The sequence below is a fragment of the Henckelia pumila genome, chromosome 4 (genome assembly GCF_033568475.1).
Source record: "Henckelia pumila isolate YLH828 chromosome 4, ASM3356847v2, whole genome shotgun sequence".
Taxonomy (NCBI): domain Eukaryota; kingdom Viridiplantae; phylum Streptophyta; class Magnoliopsida; order Lamiales; family Gesneriaceae; genus Henckelia; species Henckelia pumila.
The window spans coordinates 81,485,920-81,513,303 of NC_133123.1; the positions used below are offsets into that span (position 1 = coordinate 81,485,920).

The 27,384-nt window shown below is 39.5% G+C and overlaps 1 protein-coding gene across 11 annotated transcripts; it reads left to right on the plus strand.

Annotated features, from left to right (window-relative positions):
- The first annotated feature begins 343 nt into the window (after positions 1-343).
- On the plus strand, positions 344-26,735 carry LOC140865470 (uncharacterized). 11 transcript variants are annotated; one of them, XM_073270131.1, is made up of 7 exons: positions 344-1,001; positions 1,104-1,210; positions 1,751-2,048; positions 2,130-2,342; positions 2,423-2,542; positions 24,830-24,985; positions 26,200-26,735. In XM_073270131.1, exon 7 carries the CDS (start codon positions 26,204-26,206, stop codon positions 26,693-26,695), a length of 492 nt encoding a protein of 163 aa, XP_073126232.1. In that variant the 5' UTR covers positions 344-1,001; positions 1,104-1,210; positions 1,751-2,048; positions 2,130-2,342; positions 2,423-2,542; positions 24,830-24,985; positions 26,200-26,203; the 3' UTR covers positions 26,696-26,735. The 11 variants fall into 11 exon arrangements, 8 of the variants coding, with proteins under 8 accessions (XP_073126232.1, XP_073126231.1, XP_073126230.1 ...); XM_073270130.1 differs by having other exon boundaries at positions 2,164-2,342; XM_073270129.1 differs by having other exon boundaries at positions 1,751-1,855; positions 1,932-2,342.
- The last annotated feature ends 649 nt before the right edge of the window (positions 26,736-27,384 follow it).

Genomic DNA, 27,384 nt, shown 5'->3' on the forward strand with positions numbered 1-27,384 from the left:
CAACTTTTTTACCGTGGATTTGTGAGTTTTCAATTTACTTGTTTTGTTAAATTGTGAAATTTTTTTAGCTAACCAAGGCCTTTGGATTTAATTTTTTGAGTAATTTGAGTTAGTGCTGCTATAATTGAATCTGGCATTTACGCAAACGTGAAATAATATATATTAGCATGATAGTTTCTTGAATTTGAGTTAGTGCAGCAGCGTTAATATATTACATTTGGTAGGGAAGGATCATATTGAAAATTAAGCTAAAACTCTATGAGATTAATTATATAATATTGAGAACTAATTAATAGTTCTTCAATAAGAAAATCCATTAAGGTTCAAGATTAATCTTGGCTTTTTAATTAATCTCACAAACTGATCACTATAAGCTAGTTATCTGTTGTGTAGAGTATTTGGACCTGTGCGAACTCTCCTCTTCTCGGCGCCGAAAAATGCGTCTCTGTACTCTTTCGGTGCAAAACAAGGGTTCTCCAACATGAGCAGAAGAAGGATTGAGCACAAGCTAGCCACTTCTTTCCCAATTAAACCTATGAATTCTCTTGCCAACAAGCTCAATATATATATTAAGATATGGAATTGGATCCAAAAATACAGCCTCTTTCTCTCACCTTGTACTTTATCTTGAAGCAGAATTATAAGATTAATGCTTTATATATAGATTTGAAGTGTGGGAGTTTTACAGGGATTTTAATGTAGTCAGTAGAGCTTTTTGTTGGTTTTCTTTGATACTTTCGAGGGACTAAATATATATTGCATGGATTTTGTTGCTTTGTATTTTTATTTTTTTAAAAAAGAGATATCGACTCATGTGCAATCCAAAAAAGATACTTATTAACATTTTAACTTGATATACGCCATTAATTAAGAAAAAAACATATTTTTTTTTGAAAACCATATTTTTCCATTTTGATTGTGACTCATTTTTCCATCTGTCATTTGGCTTAATCGGTGTGCGTCGCCATTTTGCAGCAGCACAAATCTGTGCAGTGTGCTAGGTGTGATTTGTTGCTTTGTTTCTTTGATTTTTTATGCTTGAGCGTGGATTTTGGTGGGTTTTTACAATCTTTTGGTGGTGTACTTTTTACATGTGGTTGCAGTTGATTTCTACATACACTGCTGCTGCAAGGGTCGTTTACTGCTGCCCGCAAGGTTTTTGGTTTTATGCTTCTTATAGTGTACTCGACACCTCCATTGCTCCTTAGAGGTATTTTGGCTTGAAACTCTTCTGGTATTAGGAATTTTTGGTGATTGTGTGCCTGTATTCTCCTTTCTGTGTTGGGCGTTGATTTGAAGGGGAGTGGTTGTTATTGTTGGTGTTTGGCTGAGTTCTTCTTGCTGGAATTATGAGTGCCTATTCCAGTAGTACTATTAATCAAACTCTAGCTTGGTGGGAAGTTTATTTATATGTGAATAAATGATTAGAAGCATAAAACCAGATGACTTGTGCTTTGTTAGCCAATATTTTTTTTAATTGGGAAAAAAAAGTTAGATGGCTGCAATTAAAACTTGATATATATAGTTTTATGCAGCCAAGTGCGTCTTAAAGTCAGAAATGGACTTTTTAAACATAATAAAATATAAGTGCTGCATAAATGTACATGTCTTCTGCTTCAGGGATATCCCTCCAAGTTCAGATTTTGGTATTTTGTTTGTATTGTTTGAATGTTATTGCATGGATTTTTTCTCATGGGTTTCAGGGATATGCCTCTAAGTCAATTCTACCTTCTTTTCTTTTTTGAACGAGAAATCTCAGTAGCTACTCGAGTGTTTGATTATGAACATGAGAGGCCATGCATTTGCCAGGCTCCCCACTGTTGCTTGGTCAGGAGCAATTGTATCTTTAACACAGGTTATGTTTTAATGTGTATTATTATTTGCGTAAGATTCATGAGGTTATATAATTGTTTTTGTCAATGGGTAAATAGATTTCATTTTTGGGATTTCTTTCTTCCAAGGGAAGTGAGTGAAAACTATTTGGAATATGTGAAATGAAAATATTTGACATAGTGTTGAGCTCTGATCTTCAGGTTCTTGCTACACAGGTATGTAATTTGTCATATTTGAGTTTTTAAAAGCAACTTTATTTATTCTAACTAATAATATAAACATTTTCCAATGTGTAGCATTTAAATTACTCTGCATCCGTTATCGAAATAGGCTTGAGCATGATACAAGTTGTTTCCTTGATATGAAATATTTTGAGGACACGATTCTTGATGGGAATTGGGAGTAAGCAAATAAGTATTTTCAGGCTTCACTGGAGTTGAAGATAACAGATATTCAATCAAGATTTACTTTGAAATTCGGAAGCAAAAGTTTCTTGAGGCATTAGACAAGTAAGCTAGAGAGTCGCGTCTTTTTTAATCGATTTCATTAGACTCCTTTAAACCATAAATATGTTGTTTTTCGTGATAAGCATGATCGCAAGCTTTGGATGTCCTACAAAAGGAGCTGAAACAGAAGTATGCAGCATGTAAAGCAGAAGATATAAGAAAGGCTATAAAAGAAGGGAGGAAGCCTCTGCTAGGCCCGAGAGGTAACTCCCAAGACTTTTGATGTGTAATGTTTTGTTTCTAAGTTTGTGCTTTAGTACTTCTGTTAATTACCAAACTTAGAAACTTAGAGTCATCAGTGGATTCCCAGGCTGGGTCAAAAGTATAAACATATTGCAGTGCTAGGGCCCGAGAGCTGTAATGTTTTGTTGTAAAATATAATGGTTTCGTTGATTTTGAAGATGACTTTTCTGTGATGTTTATTTCTTTTTTTATGGTGTTGGGATCGGTTCAGAGGGTAGAGGGGGGTGAATACACTCTGAAACTTTTCTTCTTCTTCTTTAAAATGATCAAGTGAGGTTTAGTTCACTTAATCAATTTTCTCAACTTCTAAAACGTTTTGAACAACTTAAATAGTGCGGAAATAGTTCAGAGGTTTTAGTGATGCAAAGTTTATAATGCAATGTATGAGCAGGATGTAAGATAAATGGCAGTAAATGCTAAAGCACGATTTTATGGAAGTTCGAAGGCTTAATCCTTCTACGTCTCCCCTTCTTCCACTTAGGAAGGAATTCACTAGAAGACTTTGGTTATTACAACGTCTTGTAATACACCCACTTCAGACTTAGGACTTATCCAATGCCTAATCCGAAACTCCTAGATTTACACAGATAAGATTCTCAGTTCTTATCAGACTGGTGGAAGCTTTCAGAGCAGCTTCAAGTCTCTTCAACACTGAGTATAGTTGAGTTGAGCTTCTCAGACTGCAGAGCGGTCGAGAGGCTTGAAAACCCTAGGATGATCCTTGACGATCAGATATGTGAACTGTAGGCGAGGGTTTATTTGAGCAGCAGATGAATGATCTTGTAAGTGTGCTCAGGTATATCAGATGAGGACTTCTGATATTAGTCAAGTGATTGAAATTTTTCTGAGTTGCTTGTCTCTCTTCGTTGTCTCGTATCACTTGTTGTTGTTCACGTTGTATCTCTTTTCTTTTTGAGCAATCTTCCCTTTATATAGGTCAATCATCAACGTCTTTATTTTGAACGTTCTGATGCTGCATTGAATGCACATTTAATGCTCATAAATGCATTGATGATTCTGCATGAGGATCGTACACTGCAGACAACTTCCAGGGTCCAAAACTGGAATAAACGGTCGAATGCTTTATCTGCAGTCATTCTGTGTTTTTGCCATTTTGGTACAACCTGTTGTCTTGATTTGCAGGAGTCAACAAATCTTCTGAAACGCCGGTTCTGCTTTTAATAAAAGATCCTGCAAAGAACATCTTGTCACAGGTACTTGTCTCGAGATATCTAGATAGGCAGTTGGCATTCTACCGGTAGAGATATTTGTCCTCTGCTGGTTTGAATAACCAGTCGATAAGCTTGTGACTTCAACCGGTCGAGAGATAAAGGCGGTTGACAAGCTTCCGGTAGATAGATTTATCCTCTGCTGGTTTTGATAGCCAGTCGATAGGCTTGTGACTTCAGCCGGTCGAGAGCAAAGGCGGTTGACAAGCTTCCGGTAGAAGTTGTAGTAGATTCCTGAAATACAATGGTTGGCAGCACATTCCTATACAATGAGTTGTTGTTTGTTATCACCAAAATATCGGATTCAACAATTTCCCCCTTTTTGGTGATGACAAAACTTAAGTGCTCCAAGAACAATATGAAAGCATTAAAATGAACTTCATTGAGAGAATGAATTTCATTAAGTACAATAAGCATTTTTATTACACCTACAGAAAAAAAATAAGATGCGGCTGCGATAAGTAAAGAAGAGATAAGTTGTTCATCTTTTGAACCAACTGGCTCCTCCTGACCTATCGCCTTCTCTTCTTCTTCTGTCGGCTTCTTCTTTTCTTCTGGACTCTTCTTCACGTCTTCTTGCCTCTGCTGCTCTACGTTGCTCTTCTTCCCCCTTTTTGGCATCACCTTGGTTGAGCCGAAGGATGACCTCAGTGAGTTGAGTGCCAAGGCAGGCTTGCATAGTGTCTATTTTTGCATCGATTTGAGCAAGTAGAGTGGCTTGCATAGTGTCCATCCGATCATTCAACTGCTTATGAAGGCGATTTTCGGATCGGATAACTTGTTCGGAGACGGTAGAGAGCGTGTTGATTTGAGTGCGATGATGATTAGTGATCTCTGTGGACAGACGAGCAAGGTCTCGAGACACGGTCTCGAAATGCCGAATCATCGTCTGGCGTGAATTATCGACCGATAAGGATGAGTTTGTTATGTCTTGAGAGAAGGACCTAACCGTTTGCATGAGCTCATGAAGCCGATTTATCAAGGTATGATCTAGAGCTGCGGCCATGGCTTCAATTAAAGAATCATCAGTCTGAAGCATTTGCCCTTCTGGGTCATTTCTTGGTGAAACCGGGCTAGACTCACGATGATGTGGTGCGGGTGAATTTGCTGGAGAGCTACCCGATGGACCTTCCAATAATGGTACAGTTGGAGATGTAATAGTTTCGACTGCAGCCAATATGGTTGGTGGAGTACCAGGATCAGCACTTGGTTCATCCATAATGAGATCTTCCATAAACTTTTCAGTAGATGGAGACGGTTGAAGTGCTGGATCAGCATCAGTCACTTGCTGTTCTGGAGATGCAGGTGATACAATAGTGCTTGATATCTCCGTTGGGGGCACTGTTGCTTCACTACTGCAAGGAGCCTCTGTCACAGAGGTGACAGGTATCTCTTGTGCAACCACTTCTAAAACATCTTGTGAATGACCGGGAGAAGTGTGAGCGGTCGTCACGGGAGAGGAGTGAGCAATCACAACTGCTTCCGGTTGAGTAACTGCTTGGACTGCGGTTGAGGAGGGGTCGACCGATGAAGATGCTGCTACACTCGATCTTAGAGCATATGATTGAAAGAGGTCAGCAGTGATGAGATCGGTCAGAATCCCATCTGAAGAAGGGAGAGCATAGACGTCTTCTTCACCCTGATCTTGAGTGAGAAAGGTTTTCATCATCACTTGTGCTTCCAGCACATAAGCTTGTAAACAGGCTGCTGAAGCTGGTGTTTTGACATTGTTGAGAGCTTGGAAGTGCTGAAGTAGTTGAGTGATTTGACGTAGACTATCCTGTAGTCCAGTCAAAATCACAAAGTCATCGGCAGCGGTAGGACTCTTGGATTTGAAATTCTTGACACGCTCATTAATTAGCAGTGATAGCAGGCTTCCTCGAAGCTTCAAGTCTATGAGATGTCTTCTTCCCAGAGCCTCCACGATGTCTTCAGTATCAGCAAATAGAAGCATCTTCTGCTCAATGACGTTTAGAGATTTCCATTTAGGAAATATTTGAGCGAGTGTCAAGTGAGTGCGGGAGTGATGCCATCTGTCAAAACGTTGTAGATGACGCTTGACAGTACGGAGCACGTGAGAGATGATCATATTGAGTTCTATCGTAGCTGCTGGTTGAGCCTTGGGTGTGTAGATCATCACACCTTTCCCTTTGTCTTTGGGATCAGCTAGAGTGACCTCAGGAGCTGATGAGGCACCTTCCCGGATTATCACACCTTTTGTAGGACGAGGAGCAGTAGAAGCAACAACGGTAGTAGTCTCGACCGTTGGCAGGGTAGGAGCAAGTCTAGAAAGAGACTTTAGCTTCTTGTGCTGCCTCTTCTTCTCGCCTGCAGGCGTGGATGACACAGCTGCTTTGGAGACCGAAGGGGATGACTTGCTGAAGGCTTGAATCAGTGGAACATTCTCACGTGATTCATCTTCAGAGTCAGATTCGATGATCAGTTGACGCTTGGCAGACTTTTTGGTATGGACTGGTTTGGCCACGACCGGAACCGTTGAAAGCGGTTGAGGGATAGCAATAACCTTTGCGGTTGAGGGCAAGGTGTCGACCGCAGTCTCTTTCTTGTTCAGGAATTTGAGAATCGTAGACTTGTTGAGCCATTTGGTGGGATGCAGAGGCTCAGTCTTGGAAAAGTCCACTCCAAGGACGCCCAAGATGTGGCAGATTTGCAAAGCAAATCCCTCGGATTGCCCTTTGCCCCTGATCATTTCACATAGAATATTGAACAGAATGTCTGACCAGTTTATGTTGATCTTGGAGGCAATACAAGCCATGTATTGAAATTTCTCCAGCGTCACCTTGTCGTAAGATCCAGCCTTGGCCAGAAGATTCTTGGCCACGATATTAGTCAGTAGCCTGAATGGAGCTTTGAGAGATGTCTTCTGGGCCGGCAGTTTGATCGGAGCATCAGTAGTTGAGAACTCCTTCAACCAATAAGAGCAGTTACCATCTGGAAGATCCGTGCATTTTGTCAAACCCCTGGAGGGCAGATCAAATGTGCTGGCGAAGAACTTCTGATTGAAGGAGTAGACCTCTGTCTTGATCAAGCATTTGATAGTCCCATGCTCGATTTGAGCGGTTGCGAAGAACTCCTTCAAAACAGGCAAATCGCAGATGGCGCTGCATTCCAGAAATTTCTTCAGTCCAGAGGCTTCAAGCATGGTGAAGACCTCAGTTATTCCTGCGTTGTTTGCCTTAACAACGGAATCAAAGTTGATGGCGAGGCAAGTCTTCTGGATCGACATGATATCTGTAGATAAGAACTCGAGCAAAGAGTAAGCAAAAGCTTGAGAGTAATTTGATGGAGCGTTTAATACAATATGAAAGTTTTTAGCAAAGGTGAAAGATTGATATACGAGTGTAAAGAAGTATATATAGGAACCTATGGGCCATAGGGTGATGTCATGAAAAGTATTTTTGAAATTCAAAAAGTTTTGAAGAGCATAATCACGGCGCCCAATTAATGTCATTTGGTTCAAAGCACCAAGCTGCTAGTACGAAGCCTGTCAGAGACTAGTTAAAGGCGGATGATATGCCAATATTAATGGCAACGTAACAGCTAATCTATTAATGTCATATTGACAATCATTCCCCCTAAACACATGCATACTAACTTAAATCTACTAAGCCAAGAATATTTCGAAAATATGAAAACTTAGCGTCTGGTAGAGGCTTGAAATCTAGCACATAAACAAACTGAATACATGATATCCGGTCGACTGGCAGTCAAATAGAGCAGTGAACCAATAAGGCCTCGATACATGGTTACCTCGACCGGAATTCCCCCTTCATCTTTATCAAGCTTAATTGATGTACTCATGGGGGTAGATACAGTTGAGCATTGTTCCATTCCAAACTTCTTTACCAATTCCTTGGCATACTTGGACTGATTGATGAATATTCCAGTTTCAAGTTGCTTTACTTGAAGTCCAAGAAAGAAGTTTAGCTCGCCCATCATGCTCATTTCAAACTTCTCCTTCATCAGTTTAGAGAACTTTGAGCACAACTTGGGGTTAGTTGACCCAAATATAATGTCATCAACATAAATTTGTACTAGTAACACATGATCACCTTTTACAAATTTAAACAGGGTCTTATCGACCGTTCCAATTTGGAAATCATGTTCCAGTAAAAATTTTAGCAAAGTGTCATACCAAGCACGCGGTGCTTGTTTTAATCCATAGAGAGCTTTGTCAAGTTTATAGATATATTGAGGATGAGTAGGATTGACAAAACCTGGTGGTTGTTCAACGTACACCTCTTCTTGAAGTAGACCATTGAGGAATGCAGACTTCACATCCATTTGATAAACTTTAAAATTCTTGAAGGCTGCATAAGCAAGAAAGATGCGGATTGCTTCTAGTCTTGCAACTGGCGCGAAGGATTCCTCAAAGTCTATGCCTTCTTCTTGTCTGAATCCTTGAGCAACAAGTCGAGCTTTGTTACGCACAACAGTGCCATGTTCATCGAGCTTGTTACGAAACACCCATCTAGTTCCAATCACATTTTGATTTTTCGGTCGAGGAACTAGATGCCAAACATTGTTGCGGGTGAATTGATTCAACTCTTCTTGCATAGCTTCAATCCAGCTGGCATCTGATAGAGCTTCATCTATTTTCTTGGGCTCTACCTGAGATATGAAAGCGACATGCAAGAATTCATTAATCATTTGACCACGTGTTTTTCGAGGAGCAGAAGGGTCACCTATGACCAACCCAGGTGGATGATCTTTGTTCCACCTAAAATAATTCCCTAAAGGGTTGTCATCAATTGGTTGATGAACGTCCTCGTTTACTGGATCATCATTGGCTGGAGGATTGTTATCAACCGGTGGATCCACTTCTGGCCTTGTTTGATCACACCCGGTAGAGGGAACTGGATCATCCTTCTTTGGAGGATATAGATCACTGTCACTCTCTTCCTGTAGATTTGTGTTTTCCAGTCTGTGACTCAGATCATTTATGCTCCCTTGAGTTTGTTCTGTACATAGAGTAGATTCATCAAAAACAACATGAATGGTTTCCTCGACCGTTAGTGATCTTTGATTGAACACTCGATAAGCTCTGCTAACGGCTGAGTAACCAATAAAAGTTCCTTCGTCTGCTTTGGCATCGAAGGCTGTCAAATGGTTTTTGCCATTGTTGTGGATAAAGCATTTGCACCCAAAAATTTTGAAATAAGAAATATCAGGTTTTGTGCCATTCCAGATCTCATATGGAGTTTTGTTAAATCGTTTATTAATCATAGATCTGTTTTGAGTATAGCAAGCTGTGTTAACTGCTTCTGCCCAAAGTCTTTGAGAAACATTTGAATCAGCAATCATAGTTCTGGCTGCTTCTTTTAAAGTACGGTTCCTTCTTTCAGCCACCCCATTTTGCTGTGGGGATCTAGCAGCTGACAACTCATGCTTGATTCCCTGATCATCTAGATAAGTCATAAGAGTGGTGTTTAAAAATTCAGTCCCTCTATCACTCCTGATTCTATCTATCACAGTAGATTGTTCATTTTGCAAGCGTTTAAAAAGCTTAATCAGGTGAGGTGCAGTTTGATCTTTTGAAGAGAGAAAGATGACCCAAGTAAATCGAGAAAAGTCATCTATAACAACAAGAGCATATCTCATTCCCCCTATGCTTCTTACTGGTATAGGACCAAATAGGTCCATGTGAAGTAAGTCTAAACATTTGGAAGAAGACATACACCCTTTATTTTTAAAAGTTGCTCTCACCTGCTTTCCTAGTTGACAAGCAGGACAAACTTTGTCTTTTATAAAATCTCCTTCGGGCAGACCAGAAACCAAATCATGCTTCCTTAGGTTAAAAATGGACTTAAAATTTAGATGATTTAATCGCTTATGCCACAACCAATGTTTATCATGATGAGCAGTAAGACAAGTAGGTGAAGAAATATGTGAGCAAGACCAGTTTACCTTGTAGGTGTTTAGGTCTCGTACACCGGTCATAAGAGTCTCACCTTTGTCATTTTTTATGAGGCAAGTGTGTTTGTGAAACTCGACCGAATGATCATTGTCACATAGTTGACTAATACTTATCAAATTATAGCATAGTTTGTCAACAAGTAACACATCTTTAATAATGATGTTACCATGGATGATCTTACCCTTACCCACGGTTTTACCTTTGGAGTTGTCTCCAAAGCTGATCTTTGGTCCTTTGCACAACACCACTTCTGTTAGAAGTTCTGGATTCCCTGTCATGTGTCGTGAGCAACCGCTATCTAAATACCAGGTAGTGTCCTTGATAGAAGTGGTTTTCTCGCCCGTTTGGACTTTTAGTACCTGCAAAGAGTGAAGAACTTTTGGTACCCATATCTAGTAGGGTCCAGGTCGGATTAGCCCTTTCGGGACCCATACCTGGAACACCCTTACAGGTTTGCCCGTGTGTGTGTCCAGAAATCTGTGCGGTCGATAGGCAGTAAATGTGTGTGCTTGTGAGGTTGCTGTGTGCTGCTTGCCTTTTTTATTTTCATCAGTTAGCCTGTACCTCTTTTGAACTGGCCTGCAATTAAAGTACTGGTAAGGCTTCTCCTTTGACCATCTTTTCTTAGAGTAGTTAGACTCATTCCATGGCCTTTTGAAATTAGATTGGTTTCCCTTTCTTCTTTCATTAGGTTTTGGTTTGATCCAAGTTCCTCTTTGATTAGAGGTCTGGGGATCCACATATCCCAGCCCTCTATGCTTAGAGCTTCGTTCGTTCGATACTTTCTGATTTTTGTCAAAGCTGCACTTATCGTGTTCATATATCGTGCTGGACCTGACAAATCTTATTTTGTTAAGATTGCCTTTGTCCAGGCTTGACTGAATACAGGATTCCATAGACTGTTCATTTGTTCCAAACCCTAGACCGGTTTTATCATGTACCGGTCTTTGGATTTCTTGAATCTTGTCAATGGTTACCGAAGATTTATTCCAAGCCTTAATGGTTTCAAGTAGTTTTTTATTCTCAATCAAGGTAGCTTGGAATACTCTTTTCAAGGTGTCGTTCTCAGTAGCCAGCAGACTTAGCTTGACCTTAAGACCATCAAGCTCTTTTTGCTGCATGCAGCTTGATTTGCTTGACTTATCTTTTAGGTCAGCTCTTTCTGCCTTTACTTCCTCGAACTCCTTGGATAATGCTTTGTATTCATTAGTCATTTCGTGTAAAGCAGTAACTAAATCACTGTGAGTAAATTCAGGTGAGCCAAAGTCAAATACCTCCTCAGCTTCTTCTTCGATGTCGGCCATAAGGCATTCCACTTTTTCATCATCGCTGTCATCTGAAGAGCTTCCGGTATTGGAGTTGTCAGAGTCAGACTCAGCCCACTTTTTTTTGCTTTCGTCTGCTACTAGAACCCTTTGGTCTCTTCTTTTTCTAAACGTCCTTTTATCCTCCTTACCCCTTCTTCTTTCGGAGAATTGCTTCTGATCATTGTTCTTAGGCTTGGTGCAGTCTGCAATGAAGTGGCCTGGCTTTCCACAGTTAAAACAAGTAGGACCATCGTTTGTATGGTCCGATTTATGATAATTTTTAAATTTAGAATTGTTTTTACGCATAAATTTACCAAATTTCTTGACAAAGAGTGTCATGGCTTCATTGCTGATTTGCTCAGCTGATCTCTTTGGAGCTTCCTCGACCGGTGGACATATCACGGTTGAGGTTAAGGCCTTGGTTGGTTGAGAAGTAGATGGTTCATCTTCTGTTCTCATGTTGAGCTCGAACTCATAGGCTTTGAGATCTGCAAAGAGATCATGCAGTTCAACCTTGCTCAAGTCTTTTGACTCTCTCATGGCCACTGTCTTGATCTCCCATTCTTTGGGCAGAGCTCTCATAACCTTCACAGCAATTTCACGGTTAGTATAAGTTTTACCTAAAGCAATAAGATCACAGATGATACTACTGAACCGTTCATCAAATTCAGCCATGGTTTCCCCTGGCTTCATTTTGGCGTTGTCATATTTTTGAATGGCCAGAGTGAGCTTGTTTTCCTTTGTCTGGTCATTCCCTTCACACAGCTGAGTGAGCTTCTTGTTGGAAAAACTGGCGAGTTCCCAGACCAATTACGATTGATACCCGGTGCAGCGGAAGTTTAAAAATTTTTCATGGAACGTTTCCATGGTATGGGTATCAACCGTTCATCGATTGAATTACGTGTGTGTAAAATTTAAATAACAATTAAATAAATTTTACCTCAAATCTCGCAACGAGATTAATGGACACCAACAGAACAATTCTGCTCTTGTTGTCTCTCCCTGGAACCGATGAACGCCTTCAATCAGGTCCACGAACAGAGGTTTAATCCCTCTGATAGATTGCACTAGAAAATCTATCAGAAGTTTTCTGCGAAGAGATTACACGAATCTGATTCGTTATTCCTGACCGCGATTCAAAATCACAGACCGGAATTTTCTCGGGCAGAGCAAAGGGAGGGGACGGCCGATCGGTTTTGAGAGGGTCTAGGGTTTTCGAAATTTGCTCTCAAAATTTATGACCTGTTGTGTGTAATTTCTGTACTGAAATAACTTATTTATAATGCAGGCCACTAACACCTTAGGGCCCATTAATCATAAGCTGGGGCCCGACAAGCAAAGCCCGCTCGTTCAGAAATTAATATAAAATTTATCGTGACTCCGATTGATGAAACGATTTCACCAATGTGCACAGAAACCATTTCTGCACGTTTTAAAGTCAAAATAAATTTTCCTGAATCCGAATTCAGTGGTTTCCAAAAATGTCCATCCCTATGTCATTTTAGGAAGCCCTACTCCCTTACTCTTATTTAAGAAGTCCAACTCCTTAGTTCATTAAATTTAACTCTTTAAATTTAACTATCTCAACGGGGATTAAAACTCCATTACACTGTGTGACCCTCAATGGTTCAGGGATACAGCTAGCCGTGGGCTCACAACTCCTTGTGACTCGGAACAACACTTTCCGACTTGCCCAACGAATCATGGTAAAGCGCCTAGCAACATCGCCCCATGATTCCCTAGGTATCACTGATAGTGCCTACAAGAACCAGTAGATTTTGGTTAACGTACAGTACGGTCCCTTCATCCATATATCCCGATCGAATCAACAACCATTGGTATATCGAGAGTCGCTCAAGATTCGATAACTATGCAATGCATCTTGAAGATCAAATTAGTGACATCGCATGTGCTACTAAGAAACCATTTCTTAAATCACATCAAGTACTCTGGCCAGAGATTTGTCACACTAATATCTCCTCAGATCGCATAGGATATCCACACTCGCAAGTATGTGGTGAATCCTTGACAACAATGCATTGACTCCTATATGTGTCGTAACTGTACCCAATCTCGACACCTGATGACCCCCTCAGAGTCGGTAAACGAGTCAAAGCACAGTACTAGCATATAGAGTCTCCATGATGTTTCAAGTCGTAAGGACTAATGGTGTACAACCAAAACCGCGGACTTTATCCACTCGATAAGTGATAACCACTTGGAAAGTCCGGATAGGGTAGTTCGACTATTCATCCTATGAATATCCATTTGCATGCTTCGAACATCTCCATGTTCCCTACCAATGAAACGTGGTACTCCGCATCGCAAATGCTAGTCTCAAACTCGAGCGATCCTTATCCTTATTATCGGACGGCTCAATCGACTAGGAACGGTTTTAGAATATACAGTGACTATAAGATGTATTTCATGATAGACATCTCCATGTTCTACCACATCTTACATACACTATAGTATATTCAAGGTCTTTATCAAAACAACAATAGTATATCACAATATAACAATATGAAGTAATATAAAGTCATTGCCATAAAAGTGTAAATAATATTAAACAAAAGATTGTTTATACAAAGAGTCAACAAAGCCCATAGCCACACAGTTGGCTCACTGGGCACCCACTCTTACAATCTCCCACTTGCCCTATAGCCAACTAGTCATACTACGTAGACTCATTGCTTCGCGATGTTTGTCAAACAATGGTCCTGGCAAAGGCTTAGTAAGTGGATCAGCGATATTGTCTGCAGAGGCCACTCGTTCGACACTGATGTCTCCTCTTTCCACAATCTCCCGGATTATGTGGTATTTCCTCAGTACGTGTTTGGATCTTTGATGAGACCTTGGTTCCTTTGCTTGAGCAACGGCACCCGTGTTGTCGCAGTACACCGGGACTGGACCAACAAATTCAGGAATGACGCCCAACTCTTGGACGAAATTCCTCATCCAAACGGCCTCTTTAGCAGCAGCTGATGCTGCAATGTATTCAGCCTCAGTGGTGGAATCCGCTGTGGTGTCCTGCTTGGAACTCTTCCAAGAGACAGCACCGCCATTGAGCATGAACACAAATCCAGAGGTTGACTTCGAGTCATCCACATCACTTTGGAAGCTAGAGTCGGTATAGCCTTCCAGTTTGAGTTCTCGTCCTCCATAAACCATGAACATATTCTTAGTCCTTCGCAAGTACTTAAGAATGTCCTTCACGGCTTTCCAATGCATCTGACCAGGATTAGACTGATATCTGCTCGTGACACTCAGAGCAAATGCTACATCCGGTCTGGTAGATATCATCCCATACATGATGCTACCTATAGCTGACGCATATGGTACATGTGTCATATTCTCTATCTCTGCATCAGTCTTGGGACACATAGACTTGGATAGAGAAACTCCATGACACATGGGTAGATGTCCTCTCTTGGACCCATCCATTGAAAACCGTTTCAATATGGTATCGATGTAGGTTGATTGAGTGAGTCCTATCATTCTCTTAGATCTATCCCTATAGATCTGTATCCCAAGAATGTAGGATGCCTCACCCAAATCCTTCATCGAAAATCTACCTGATAACCATATCTTTGTTGACTGCAACATCCCTACATCATTCCCAATGAGTAGGATGTCATCAACATAAAGTACTAAGAATGTCACCGCATCCTTAACTACTTTCTTGTACACGCAAGGTTCCTCCGGGTTCTTGATGAAACCAAAGTCTTTAATTGTTTCATCAAATTTCTGGTTCCAACTTCTTGATGCTTGTTTTAGACCATAAATTGATCTCTGAAGCTTGCATACCTTATGCTCGCTTCCCATGGATGTGAACCCCTCAGGCTGCTTCATATAGATTTCTTCCTTAATGTCTCCATTAAGAAAAGCAGTCTTCACATCCATTTGCCATATCTCATAGTCATACCATGCAGCTATGGCAATAAGGATTCTTATGGACTTGAACATTGCAACTGGTGAAAAGGTTTCGTCATAGTCAACTCCTTGCCTTTGAGTATAACCTTTAGCCACCAATCGCGCCTTGTAGGTCAATACCTTACCATCAGGCCCAAGCTTTCTTTTGTAGATCCATTTACACCCTATTGGAACAATTCCATCGGGAGGATCCACTAAAGTCCAGACTTGGTTAGTATGCATCGAATCCAATTCTGACTGCATAGCTTCAAGCCATAAATTCGAATCCGCATCAGAAATTGCTTCCTTGAAGCTTCTTGGATCACATCCAATGTCGGGTTCATCTTGACCCTCTTCAAGAAGAAGACCATATCGAACTGGAGGTCTAGAAGTCCTCTCGGATCTTCTAGGTGCAGGCGTGTCCAGCAATGGTTCCTGAGGTGTGGGATCGTTATTTTGTATTTCGGGTTCTTCTCGAACTTCTTCGAGTTCCATCATCTCGCCTTTCTTATCCAATAAGAATTCCTTCTCCAAGAAGGTGGCATTCCTAGAAACAAACACCTTTGTTTCAGCAGGATAATAGAAATAATATCCGATTGAATTCTTCGGATACCCCACAAAATAACACAAGCTGGATCGACTATCCAACTTATCTCCCACTGTCCGCTTCACGTAAGCAGGACATCCCCAAATCCTCAAGTACGAATACTTAGGAGCTTTGCCATTCCATAACTCGTATGGTGTTTTGTCCACTGCTTTAGTGTGGACGTTGTTCAACAACAATACCGCCGTTTCAAGCGCATAGCCCCAAAACGAAGGTGGAAGCTCAGTGAAGCTCATCATGGATCGAACCATGTCCAACAAAGTTCGATTACGACGCTCCGATACACCATTAAGCTGTGGTGTCATAGGAGGAGTCCACTGAGAGAGAGAATCCCATTCTCTTTTAGATAGTCCAAAAACTCGGTACTTAAGTATTCTCCACCTCGATCCGATCGAAGTGCTTTAATACTTTTACCTAGCTTGTTTTCTACTTCAGCCCTGAATTCCTTGAACTTTTCAAATGCTTCAGACTTATATTTCATTAAATATAAATACCCATACCTTGAATAATCATCAGTAAAGGTAATGAAGTAGGTGTGGCCATGTTGAGTCCCTACTCTAAATGGACCACAAACATCTGTATGGATCAAATCCAACAGATTTTGACTACGCTCAGGCTTCCCATTAAAATGAGATTTAGTCATTTTTCCTTTTAGGCAGGATTCACAAGTAGGTAGAGAGTTAATATCAGACATATCAAACATGCCCTCTCCCACTAGCTTGTTCATCCTCCTTGAGGAAATATGACCTAGTCTAGCGTGCCAAAGGTTTGCCGGGTTTTGACTATCGATTTTCCTTTTGTTTGTTGTCGCCGGTTTGTCAATACAATTCACTGGAACGTCTTTTAGTTTTAAATTGTATAGATCGTTTTCAAGTTGTCCATTTCCAATTAAACATTCATTCTTGTAAATATTGCAAATCCCATTCACAAAATTACAAGAATAACCATCTCTATCAAGCATAGAAATAGAAATAATGTTTTTAATTAAATCTGGCACAAATAAAACATCTCTCAACAATAATTTAAAACCGTTCTGCAAAAATGTCTCCTATAGCTTTGGATTTATCTCTGGAACCATTCCCGAGCCTTGACTGGGTCTCACCCATCCTTAGCCTATTACTTCTTGTCATCATTTGCAACTCATTGCAAATATGAGATCTACATCTGGTATCCAATACCCAAGAAGTAGTATTAAGAAAAACATTTTAATGTAAAACATACCCTTTGCAGTTCGCAACTGCTTGAGGTATTCCTTGCAGTTACGTTTCCAATGACCGGGTTTCTTGCAATGATGGCAAACTTGTTTAGACTTGTCCAATTTTGCATGTAACATTTGGCCTTGAGATCATGGTCCAACCATTTCTCTAGTTCGGCCAACCTTTCGGCAGTTACATCAGCCGGGGCTGTTTTCGGAGAAGCCTTTTCTAACACTTAGAAAATCTTTTCCGAACTTAGGACAATCTTAACTTATGGAATCATTCTGTATTGTTTGCGTCAATAAGTTTGTTTTGTTGGAGAACAGAAACATGTGGATTACTGAGATAAAACAGACAATTATCGATGATTGTTTAAATAATTTACTAAGACATAAAATAGGCGAATTTAATTTTATGAATCTCACTCCCACTATTTTAACGATTTCACCACCCTCTAGTGAAAACGGGAAACTTTTTCCTTAGTGAGAACATGGAGTCCAATTGACAAACTTATGGTCCCGAATAATATCAGCCAACCATAATTCTCAAAAGGTAGAGCCCAATTGCTTCCAAAGCAACCCCATGTTTTTACCTCATGTCCAATAAGGGCCCAATAATATGACGCCGTTTAAAGTGACATGTCAAGATGACCCATCAATATTAAGTTGTGATGGACGGTCGCCATGTGGATCCCCCAATAATATGAGCCGATCCCATGGGAGTTCCACCCAACTTACAACATTTGTCGATCCAATGTACAGCTTTCCGACGGACGGGCCCCCCCAATAATATGAGCCGGACCGTATCCGCGGGTAGCATCACATACATTGACCGTTGATGGAAGGTAGGAACATTTAAACAATATTTAAATTTCCTTTATTTATCTTGATATAAATTTTAAATCATATTTAAAATGAGGGATTTTATTTATAAAATTATTTGTCTCATCATATTTAATTTATTGCATGCATTGCCGGATTCACGCAATTTATGTCTAAACATGCATACAATCATAATATCACATATTATATAGGATGATCGATTCCATTTCTAATTGACCCGTGGTTGCCAATCACGGGTCTTAGTCCAATCCTAGGTAATATGCAGTATGCAAATGCAATCCTATTACATATGCTTCCAATTTACATTTCTTCAGTCTTCATTGTCTGCTGGGCCCACCATCTTCAAATCTTGATCTCCCACTAAATCTAATGTATTTACAATTAAATAACAATGACAAGTAGGGGATACATTTTTAGGGGGTGGGAACGGGCTATAAACCAAGCCCACTTTTATTACATATGACATTCATATCGGGCCATAAACCAGGCCCATTAATAAAACCAACAACAATAAAGACAAAATGTAAATTCCTAACATACACCTACAAAATTGGTCATGGCAATCGATCATCCTTATCCAATAACATTTAATTCAAAATTAATTTATTGGATAACATGCTGTGGCAATTCAAATTTAAACAAGATAAAATCATATTTTATATATAAAATCACATTTCACATATAAAATCATATTTTATCTCCATATCAAATAAAATCATATTTTATCTATAAAATCCAATTTTACAAATAAAATCATATTTTATCTAATATATCATAAGATCATATCTTATCATCAATTGTACCAAAATAATTGATTTCAAAATTCAATTTACGGATAAAATATTAAAATTTTCCAAAAATTCAAATTTATCCAAAATCAATTTTAAAATTTACGGACTCGAACAATTCGATCCGAAATCTCGTGAACCAATCAAAAACAATTTTTGACCGGACCAAAAATAAAATTTTAAATATTAAAATTAATAAAAATATAATTTTTCCCGCGGGCCACCCGGGACACTCCCGGGTTGGCCCGCACCCGGGGCGCGGGCCGGGGGCAGCCCGGCTGCCCCCTTAGGGCAGCGCCTGGCGCCGCCCCTGGGCGGCGCCGTGCGCTGCCCTGGGCGGCGCCGAGCGCCGCCCTGCGCAGCGCCCAGCGCTGCGCTGGGCAGCGCCGAGCTCCGCCTCTGGGCAGCGCCGAGCGCTGCCCTGCGCAGCGCCCAGCGCTGCGCTGGGCAGCGCACAGCGCTGCCCTGGGCGGCGCCGTGCGCCGCCCTGGGCGGCGACGGTCGCCGCCTTGGGCGGCGCTGTGTGCCCCCTTTGGGCGGCGCCGTGCGCCGCCCGGGGCAGCAACAATTGCTGCCCCACCGGGCAGCGATCCAATCGCTGCCCGGGTTTTGCCCCGAAAAAAATTTTTTTTTTATTAAAAATATTTATTTTGTTTCATAAACCGAGACTCAAAAATTTTGTACAATTGATTATTCAATCGATTGATCTGAGCAACCTGGCTCTGATACCACTGTTGGAAAAACTGGCGAGTTCCCAGACCAATTACGATTGATACCCGGTGCAGCGGAAGTTTAAAAATTTTTCATGGAACGTTTCCATGGTATGGGTATCAACCGTTCATCGATTGAATTACGTGTGTGTAAAATTTAAATAACAATTAAATAAATTTTACCTCAAATCTCGCAACGAGATTAATGGACACCAACAGAACAATTCTGCTCTTGTTGTCTCTCCCTGGAACCGATGAACGCCTTCAATCAGGTCCACGAACAGAGGTTTAATCCCTCTGATAGATTGCACTAGAAAATCTATCAGAAGTTTTCTGCGAAGAGATTACACGAATCTGATTCGTTATTCCTGACCGCGATTCAAAATCACAGACCGGAATTTTCTCGGGCAGAGCAAAGGGAGGGGACGGCCGATCGGTTTTGAGAGGGTCTAGGGTTTTCGAAATTTGCTCTCAAAATTTATGACCTGTTGTGTGTAATTTCTGTACTGAAATAACTTATTTATAATGCAGGCCACTAACACCTTAGGGCCCATTAATCATAAGCTGGGGCCCGACAAGCAAAGCCCGCTCGTTCAGAAATTAATATAAAATTTATCGTGACTCCGATTGATGAAACGATTTCACCAATGTGCACAGAAACCATTTCTGCACGTTTTAAAGTCAAAATAAATTTTCCTGAATCCGAATTCAGTGGTTTCCAAAAATGTCCATCCCTATGTCATTTTAGGAAGCCCTACTCCCTTACTCTTATTTAAGAAGTCCAACTCCTTAGTTCATTAAATTTAACTCTTTAAATTTAACTATCTCAACGGGGATTAAAACTCCATTACACTGTGTGACCCTCAATGGTTCAGGGATACAGCTAGCCGTGGGCTCACAACTCCTTGTGACTCGGAACAACACTTTCCGACTTGCCCAACGAATCATGGTAAAGCGCCTAGCAACATCGCCCCATGATTCCCTAGGTATCACTGATAGTGCCTACAAGAACCAGTAGATTTTGGTTAACGTACAGTACGGTCCCTTCATCCATATATCCCGATCGAATCAACAACCATTGGTATATCGAGAGTCGCTCAAGATTCGATAACTATGCAATGCATCTTGAAGATCAAATTAGTGACATCGCATGTGCTACTAAGAAACCATTTCTTAAATCACATCAAGTACTCTGGCCAGAGATTTGTCACACTAATATCTCCTCAGATCGCATAGGATATCCACACTCGCAAGTATGTGGTGAATCCTTGACAACAATGCATTGACTCCTATATGTGTCGTAACTGTACCCAATCTCGACACCTGATGACCCCCTCAGAGTCGGTAAACGAGTCAAAGCACAGTACTAGCATATAGAGTCTCCATGATGTTTCAAGTCGTAAGGACTAATGGTGTACAACCAAAACCGCGGACTTTATCCACTCGATAAGTGATAACCACTTGGAAAGTCCGGATAGGGTAGTTCGACTATTCATCCTATGAATATCCATTTGCATGCTTCGAACATCTCCATGTTCCCTACCAATGAAACGTGGTACTCCGCATCGCAAATGCTAGTCTCAAACTCGAGCGATCCTTATCCTTATTATCGGACGGCTCAATCGACTAGGAACGGTTTTAGAATATACAGTGACTATAAGATGTATTTCATGATAGACATCTCCATGTTCTACCACATCTTACATACACTATAGTATATTCAAGGTCTTTATCAAAACAACAATAGTATATCACAATATAACAATATGAAGTAATATAAAGTCATTGCCATAAAAGTGTAAATAATATTAAACAAAAGATTGTTTATACAAAGAGTCAACAAAGCCCATAGCCACACAGTTGGCTCACTGGGCACCCACTCTTACACTTCTCCCAAATCTCCTTTGCTGTGGAACATGACTTGATTTTGCTGAACATATTCTTGTCCAGTGTTTTGTATAGGATGTCCCGGGCCACATTGTCAAGATTGGCCTTCTTTTTGTCCTCAGTGGTCCACTCAGCTCTTGGTTTCTCAATCATTTGTCCTGCACCATCGGCTAGAGCTGGGTTGACCTTCATAATTTTGATAGGACCGTCTGTTATGACATATAGCATGTCATCATCCTGTGCTGCAAGATGTGCCTGCATGCGAATTTTCCAATCATCATACTCTTCTTTAGAGAACATAGGAATTCTGTTGAAAGAAGTCATGATTTGAAAACTTCAGATCAGCAGTTGAGAAAGGAACCCGCTCTGATACCACTTGTTGGGATCGGTTCAGAGGGTAGAGGGGGGGTGAATACACTCTGAAACTTTTCTTCTTCTTCTTTAAGATGATCAAGTGAGGTTTAGTTCACTTAATCAATTTTCTCAACTTCTAAAACGTTTTGAACAACTTAAATAGTGCGGAAATAGTTCAGAGGTTTTAGTGATGCAAAGTTTATAATGCAATGTATGAGCAGGATGTAAGATAAATGGCAGTAAATGCTAAAGCACGATTTTATGGAAGTTCGAAGGCTTAATCCTTCTACGTCTCCCCTTCTTCCACTTAGGAAGGAATTCACTAGAAGACTTTGGTTATTACAACGTCTTGTAATACACCCACTTCAGACTTAGGACTTATCCAATGCCTAATCCGAAACTCCTAGATTTACACAGATAAGATTCTCAGTTCTTATCAGACTGGTGGAAGCTTTCAGAGCAGCTTCAAGTCTCTTCAACACTGAGTATAGTTGAGTTGAGCTTCTCAGACTGCAGAGCGGTCGAGAGGCTTGAAAACCCTAGGATGATCCTTGACGATCAGATATGTGAACTGTAGGCGAGGGTTTATTTGAGCAGCAGATGAATGATCTTGTAAGTGTGCTCAGGTATATCAGATGAGGACTTCTGATATTAGTCAAGTGATTGAAATTTTTCTGAGTTGCTTGTCTCTCTTCGTTGTCTCGTATCACTTGTTGTTGTTCACGTTGTATCTCTTTTCTTTTTGAGCAATCTTCCCTTTATATAGGTCAATCATCAACGTCTTTATTTTGAACGTTCTGATGCTGCATTGAATGCACATTTAATGCTCATAAATGCATTGATGATTCTGCATGAGGATCGTACACTGCAGACAACTTCCAAGGTCCAAAACTGGAATAAACGGTCGAATGCTTTATCTGCAGTCATTCTGTGTTTTTGCCATTTTGGTACAACCTGTTGTCTTGATTTGCAGGAGTCAACAAATCTTCTGAAACGCCGGTTCTGCTTTTAATAAAAGATCCTGCAAAGAACATCTTGTCACAGGTACTTGTCTCGAGATATCTAGATAGGCAGTTGGCATTCTACCGGTAGAGATATTTGTCCTCTGCTGGTTTGAATAACCAGTCGATAAGCTTGTGACTTCAACCGGTCGAGAGATAAAGGCGGTTGACAAGCTTCCGGTAGATAGATTTATCCTCTGCTGGTTTTGATAGCCAGTCGATAGGCTTGTGACTTCAGCCGGTCGAGAGCAAAGGCGGTTGACAAGCTTCCGGTAGAAGTTGTAGTAGATTCCTGAAATACAATGGTTGGCAGCACATTCCTATACAATGAGTTGTTGTTTGTTATCACCAAAATATCGGATTCAACATATGGTAATTTAAAAGTGTTAATCGATGTTTCAAGCTTGTGATGTAATTTTCTTGGTTTGTTTTTGTTTTTTTCCCCCTAAAACTTAGTTGGACTTATATTCTTAGTAGATCTACTTTTTTAGTTTCATAAGTATTTGCATATATGGTTTTAAGATCTAAATTTGAGTTTTTTCCCCTGAATATTCTATATATAAGTGGTTGATCGGTTATGTTGTTGAATTTCATACTTTATCCAATGGTTTAAGCTCGTAGCATTCGATTCAGCTCCATGCAGTTTTAAAGTATGCCTTTTTTTATTTTTGGGTGTGATTTGAAAATACGTATAATTTGATTTAAGCTATCTTTAATTTAGCGCCTATTTTTCATCCTAGTGATAGTTGAGTGATTAGATATATGCAGGTTATTAAGAAGTTATGTGTGATCGAATGAAAATATAAAAAATTTTCGTTATGATTTGAAAAAATGCAAGATTCATCGCTATGCTTCTGTTGAAGTTTGTAGTTTGATTTTAATTGTGTTTTTTGTGTGTTTTTTTTAAATATGTCATATGATTTCATCACATGTAATTGGATGAAAGTTCACTTGTAGATCTACTCTGTTTAACCATGGCTGAAATCATTCAATGATTTCTGCCTGATATAAACTATTTTGTGTTCTTCATGTCTATTCGTAATTCTTGTTCAATTTTCCAATTTGACATGTGATGATTTTAATAGATTTAATGTTTCTTTTAGAAGTTCAGGTCGGTTAGCACTTTATGTTTTTTGAGGATCAATAAATAACAGTGGGTGGATGAAATGATATTAATTAATTTGGACAGGGTGGGTGAGTCATCTCTGGCCTTTATATATGTTTCTTCGTTTAATTTATCTCACAAGTTTAGCTAAAATTTTGAATTAATGTTTCAAATCGATGATAAATTTGAGTCTTGTTGTGTTAATAGCTTCAAAGAGAGGTATAATTAGTCAAGCTCCTTTAAATATTATTAATGACCATGATTCTATCGACTAAGAAGACATTGAAACATCATGTTAAACTATTATATCATCAATCGAAAAACAAAATTATAACTTGAGATTTTTCCGTACAGCATTCCCATGACTCGTATCTAATTAATCACTAGACCATTGATGGAAACTAGTAAATAAGCTTTTAGCAGCAGTTTAAATGGTATAAAATGAAGTTGACCGCATGGATAAATGTAGTGAAACTTAATCATATGTTCATTAGTGATGTCTCTCTGTTTTGGAATTTAGAATTTCAAGGAGCAATCAAATAAGCATATTTAAAATGGTTTTGTATTAAACTCAAATTGGTTGAACAAATTGGTACGGGGATATATGCGATTATTTAAACTAAAAATGATTGAGTTTATTGTTTTGAAATGCGGAAGAGTTATGCATTTACAGCAGCCAATACACCATGGGAGAAGGAAAAAATATATCCGATCCCATTTGTAGATTTCCCTGAAGAAAAATCTGATATAAGTGTCTATATTTATGAATGTTTTCGATATCAATTTTAGGTGATGGATCTTGTCCATCCAAAATCCGATTGTTCCTTTCTGTGTAAATTGACTTTTCTATTTTATTTGCAATTGATATTTTGACTTCTTTCATCTCAAATGTCCGCAGTGTGAAGACCGTATTTTTTTTTTCCAGGTTAAGATTTTTAATTTATTATTATTTTGTTTATTAATTTAATTGTGATAATTAGTATTAGATATTGTTGGAGATAGATTATAATTTTGGGTATCTTGATAAAATATTATTGAGATAAGTGATCAAGATTTTGATAGAGTTAAATCTTGAGAGATAGAGTTTTATTCAAACTTTGAATGCCACTATCCTAGTCTATCATCAACTCTTTTGAGTGCCTATAAATACAGACCCAAACCTTCACAAATTTCACATTCATAAATCTGCTATTTTTCTTTTGGCTTATTCACGTAGGAGAGGCTGCTTCTTTGAGCCAAAGTTCTGTCAAACTTTATTCCCTTTTATTTTTATTTTCCAACTAAAACACAAAGGGGATTTGTCCTTTAGCTCATATTCACGTGGATTTCAAATTTGGAAGAATTGGTTGGTGATTTGGAATAGAGCACGTGCAGGGTCTAAGGATTAAAGTCCAATCATTCTGCCAATTTGGGAAAAACCAACCAATAGGAATTGCTAGAATTCAATTCTGAATTTTCGGGAATTGCTCTCTGAAGTTTCGGTCGAAGATTTGCTTAATCAAGTATTTAATTCTCAAGCGAATATATTCTGTAAGTGGGCTTATGTTTTAAAATTATATGTATGTTTTACAAAATTCGATCGCTCATATTAATTGTTGGAATTTTGTTATTTAATATTGTTCATGATGATGTTTTGCTGAAAATATGTTTTGACACTGTTATGAATCGAATTAGAAGTGGAAAGGGAATTTCCGAACCATGTTATGATGCGGTGGGTATAATAACCGTTCTATGACCTCACCCCTTAGAGGGATTACATATATGGGACTGATCAGTTAGCCACGATTAATGAGAGGAATTTCAGTGTTTTGTCAAAAATTACGTTATGTCATGTCATATATGTTATGATATTGTTTATGTTATGCTATGTTGAGACATGATATAAAATGTTATGATTTAAGTTAATTAATGAGTTTTTGATATAAATATATATATATGTATTTTGGAATGATCGATCGGCCCCCACTTGCTGAGTGTTTCCCAAAACACTCACCCCTTACTTTTCCTTTCCAGATCATGAAGATGATGACTTAGAGGAACGTGAACAAGATATGTTTTGGGGATGGTGACAGAATATTATTAAGACTAAATTTCGTTATGTTTGTTTTGGGATTTTTTTTACATTAATGTTTTATTATTAAGTTTTTAGACGCTTCCAAATATGTTTTGTTATTTTGGATTTATCGAGTTGTAAAGACAATGTTTTGAATTTTATTTATGAGAAAAGACTGGTTTGCATATACTGTACTACGAGGCTTGTTGTTTTATAATTTGTGTGAATTTGAAACAACGCCGGTGACACGTCTCGGTCTCGGGGCGTGACATTTAGTGGTATCAGAGCCGCCAGGTTCATAAATCCGGATGGGATTCCGTACCGAAAAATTTGACGTTGTCAAATTTTGACCAAATCCCTACGTATCCTGACCCGAAACGATCTTCTGAGTTAAACTCATACTTTGTATGACTAATGACGCTTTTAGCCCGAATTCAATCGTTCAAGCCTCCAAAATTGCGATTTTGCCGTTTTAGGAAAGTTTTCGGACGCTTATAACTTCACCTAGAAAATTCAAAATCCAATTTCGCGAATTGTCCCATGACACCCACGACTTTTAGTTTCTGGCCATAAAGAAATCTCAAAATTTTCCATTTTTGGAAATATTGCCCGAAAATCTTGTTCTATATAAATTCTGCCTGAAATTTCATCAATTTGAATTCTAACTTGAACCTATCCCTCTTTATTCTAGGAAGATGGCTCGCACCAAAGTCACGGCTCGCAAAAACGTTGTTCGAAGCAAGGAGCAAGTTATCGAGTCATTGAGGACTTCACTATATATGGAGCAATACGAGAAGGAGGAGATGATGGAAGACATGAAGAAGCTAAAGGCGAACAAGAGTGAGATGGAGGAGCATCGGGACCACCTCAAAGCCGACGTCGAAAGACTCGCATATTATCTTGATAAGGAAGAGAAAGAACATGAGGAGACGAAAAAGAAGTTGGAGTCGTCCCTAGCTACCATCACTTTACTCGAAGACCTAAGCAACCAAAGAATGATGGCTACGTTAGAACTCCAACACCAAGTGCAAGTATTGCAAAAATCTGTGCAAGCTCGTGATGAATTTAACGCAGCCCTGCTCGAGCATATAAATCATCTACAACAAGTAGACATGGTGGCAGAAGAGAACCCCGAAATTGTTCCTGCGGAAAATGAAGCCATGGGCGTTGGAGAGATTATAGATTAGGCTTTCATCTAGCTTAGTCCTTTTATTCAGCATTGTTTTGTTTGATTCAGCATGATACCTTAATATTTTGAGACTTGGTTTGATTTTTGCTTCATTTATCTTCATGACATTTTGAGAATCAATAAAATAACTTTTATTCTTGGGATTATTTATTGATTCATTTATTCTGCTATTTCCCTTCTTTTTAAGTATCATGTTTCGACAAACTCTTAGAACTCCCTTACTGTAGGAAATGGCCAGAAGACACCCAAGAACACGCAACAACAATCATGGAGATAATGCGAATCCACCTCCAGGAATCAATTTGAGCCGAGAAGACCTTGCGGCTATCGCAGCAATAGTAGCAACGACCCTCCAAGGGATGGGAAATACCAATGGCAACGGTAATCCGCCACCTCCCCCACCTGCTCAGAACGGAGTAAAATTCCATTATGAATCGCTCCGTAAGAACCGAACTGAAATGTTTAAGGTAGATGCTGACCCAGAGGTGGGAAGAAATTGGATGAAGAAAATGGAGGACCAATTGCGTTTACTTGAAGTCCCTGAAGCACTTAAAGTGGAGGTAACAATCCCTTTTCTGGAGGATAAAGCAAGGAAATGGTGGGAAGCTGTCTCGCCTGCTATGTTAGCTGCTGGAGCAATCACATGGCAACAGTTTTGCACTGCATTCCTGAGGCAATATTTTCCAG

Bases quoted from the DNA above. Each gene is read 5' to 3' on its own strand.
- LOC140865470 (XM_073270125.1), top strand. From the start codon at position 26,204: ATGGCTCGCACCAAAGTCACGGCTCGCAAAAACGTTGTTCGAAGCAAG.